This window comes from Kryptolebias marmoratus, linkage group LG16 (assembly GCF_001649575.2).
Source record: "Kryptolebias marmoratus isolate JLee-2015 linkage group LG16, ASM164957v2, whole genome shotgun sequence".
Classification (NCBI taxonomy): domain Eukaryota; kingdom Metazoa; phylum Chordata; class Actinopteri; order Cyprinodontiformes; family Rivulidae; genus Kryptolebias; species Kryptolebias marmoratus.
The window spans coordinates 7824321-7826789 of NC_051445.1; the positions used below are offsets into that span (position 1 = coordinate 7824321).

Consider the following 2469-nt stretch of genomic DNA (forward strand, 5'->3'; position numbering starts at 1 on the left):
TGCTGCCAAATAATACGACAACCAGCAGAAGAAAAAAAAAAAAAAAAAAAAAAAAATCACACAAATAGCACAATTTCTTGTATGTTTTTCAGTGGCAAGTATTTAGTGACAACAATAAACGGGAAACACGGCAAATTCGGAATTAATTAACTCAGAAAGTATATCTATTTAAATATTCCCAAAGAAAACTGAGGTTTCCCTTCACCCACAGGTTAACCTAAACCGTCAGCTGGCTTTTCACTGCCTGAGGGAAGAACTATGCAATGAATGGAAAATCAGGCCACACTTCTATCCAGGCCATTTTTATTGATCCTCAAAACCCCCTTTCACAAAGAAAACCCCCATCTCAACCACAAAAAAGGGAACAATATAAACAACCAATAAATTAAAAAAAGTCTGCGTGATTAAGGCAGTTCTACATCTCCAATAGAACACAACAGTGTGGACATGTTGGAGTTATACAGCTTCATACAGTACAAGCAGTAATTGTTGTTGAGAACATCACATCTAAAAAGGAAAAAAAAAAAAAAAAAGGCAGCACTTTTCCAAAAGTGAACCTTTTTTTTTTTCTTTTCCCAAAGTCTGGATGACACTCCCATTCTATTGACACAACGTTGTACTTTTGTGATTTCAAAAATAAAGCAATTGTTCCTTTAGATGACATTGTCTTCTCAGCTAATTTTATTACAAAGCCAAACAGAATAGGAAAAAAAAAATCAGGAGCAGAGAACTTAAATTTAATATTCCTCCCCAAACCTACTCGCAGAGAAAGATAATAAAAACCACTCAGATCTCAAAACAGAGAGGGTGGTTCATCTGTATATCAGTTTTCTCAGATAGGAATAAATAAATACACCTTTTTACTGGTAAACTGTCGTAGAGTCCAGACTTAGAGGCTACATAGTGTCAAAGAACTGTTCAGAGTGGCTTTTTAGGAATTTAAGCATTTCTTTATTACATTCATGTCCAGAAAATACTAGATGAGGAAGTAGGCTTTAAATCCAACCAGCCTCCTCCCACTAACAAACACGTGAGACTCGAGCGCTGTGTGTTTGCTGTGGAGATCCAGAGTTTCCTTCTGTGCACCCTGCACTGCAACTTTAGATTAGCTGCACAGGTCCGTGCTCATAAAATAAAAACCATAAAGAGATGGCCTCTCTTCATCCATCCTGGACAATTCTTGTTGTTCTCCGTTTGTTGGCCCATCAGGAAGTAAGATCCTTTCAGCAGCTGACAGTGCTGGGCTGCTGTTTGCTAACAAAGTCTGAGACGAAGTCAAACTCATTCTGGCCCAGGCGCAGTTCTGGTAGCTCCTGGACCCGGTCCAAGCCCAACTCCATGACCAGTGATGTCAGGACGTCCTCGTCAATCATGTCCGCGTCCATGCCATTCAGGGCCAGCGCGGGCCCGGCCATGTGCTGCATGCTGGCCAGCTGAGCTGGGTTCATGCGGTACTGGGTCGCAGGCCCCATGTGGTTCCCGCCCATAGGGCCCAGTGGGTGTCCATGGTACTGAGTGTTGAGTTTCTGCAGGTGCATGCTGGCCATGAGCTGCTGAGACGTTAACCCTCCGTTCATGAACTGCTGCTGCTGCTGCGGGTGCGGCGCCTGCTGCTGGTGTTGTTGTTGTTGTTGTTGTTGTGGATGCATGTGATGCTGCTGTTGAGGGTGGTGCTGCTGCTGCTGCTGCTGAGCCTGCCCGTTATACATCATGTTACCAGAGGTCATCTGGTGGTGGGCCATCTGAGCCCCGTTGAGCTGTCCGTTCATGGGCCCGCCCACTATGCCTTGCCCCCGCCTCATGGCGGTCTCCATGTTGGCCTGGGCGCCTCCATAATGCATCATCTGACCATTGGGAAGCGCACGCATGCCCTGCTGGTTGGCATGCTGCTGGTGACCTGCCTGCAGGCCGCCATTCATGCCCATCCTGTAACCGTGGAGACTGGCGCCTGCTGAGCTGTGATTCATGGGCATCATCAGATGATCTGCCATGCCTCCTGTGTTTGGTCACAAAGCAGAAAATGTTATGAGACAAAAGTAAGGAGCAGGCAAGGTTTTTAATTCAAGTACAAGCTTAACTTATCCTTTGAATCCGAGTCCAATTGGTGTATCTAAATAACAATGCTCCCATGACATTTAAACAATTGTTAATCCCACCAAATTTCTCAGATAGTCAACTGATTTTTTCGTAAATAGACAATACTCTGCACATTTATCAAAAAAAAAAAAAAGAGGAAGCAAGTTTCCTTTAAATGTGACTATCCTAAATCAGGTTAAACAACAGAAATTGCTTGCAAAACATAAAAGCTTGATGGTCATTTTGCCTGCCGGCGAGCACTAAAAACCTGACTGGCCCTCCAAAAACCTCCCCTCTTTGTGCAAAACGCCCAGGTTGAAATTACAGGTTAACACAGACCGGGACCTTTTTCGGCTCTTTAATTCATGCACAATAAGATAATGAGAAGGGGGG

At 44.1% G+C, this 2469-nt stretch overlaps 1 protein-coding gene across 1 annotated transcript in view; it reads right to left on the reverse strand.

Annotated features, from left to right (window-relative positions):
- Positions 1 to 268: 268 nt before the first annotated feature.
- The window catches only part of cited4b (Cbp/p300-interacting transactivator, with Glu/Asp-rich carboxy-terminal domain, 4b), a 2954-nt gene continuing 753 nt past the window's right edge, over positions 269 to 2469 (reverse strand). Inside the window, exon 2 of the mRNA XM_017415278.3 lies at positions 269 to 1996. Within this exon, the coding sequence (XP_017270767.1) occupies positions 1224 to 1991 (768 nt within the window). The 5' untranslated portion in view covers positions 1992 to 1996 and the 3' untranslated portion in view covers positions 269 to 1223. The remainder of the gene's footprint in view (positions 1997 to 2469) is intronic.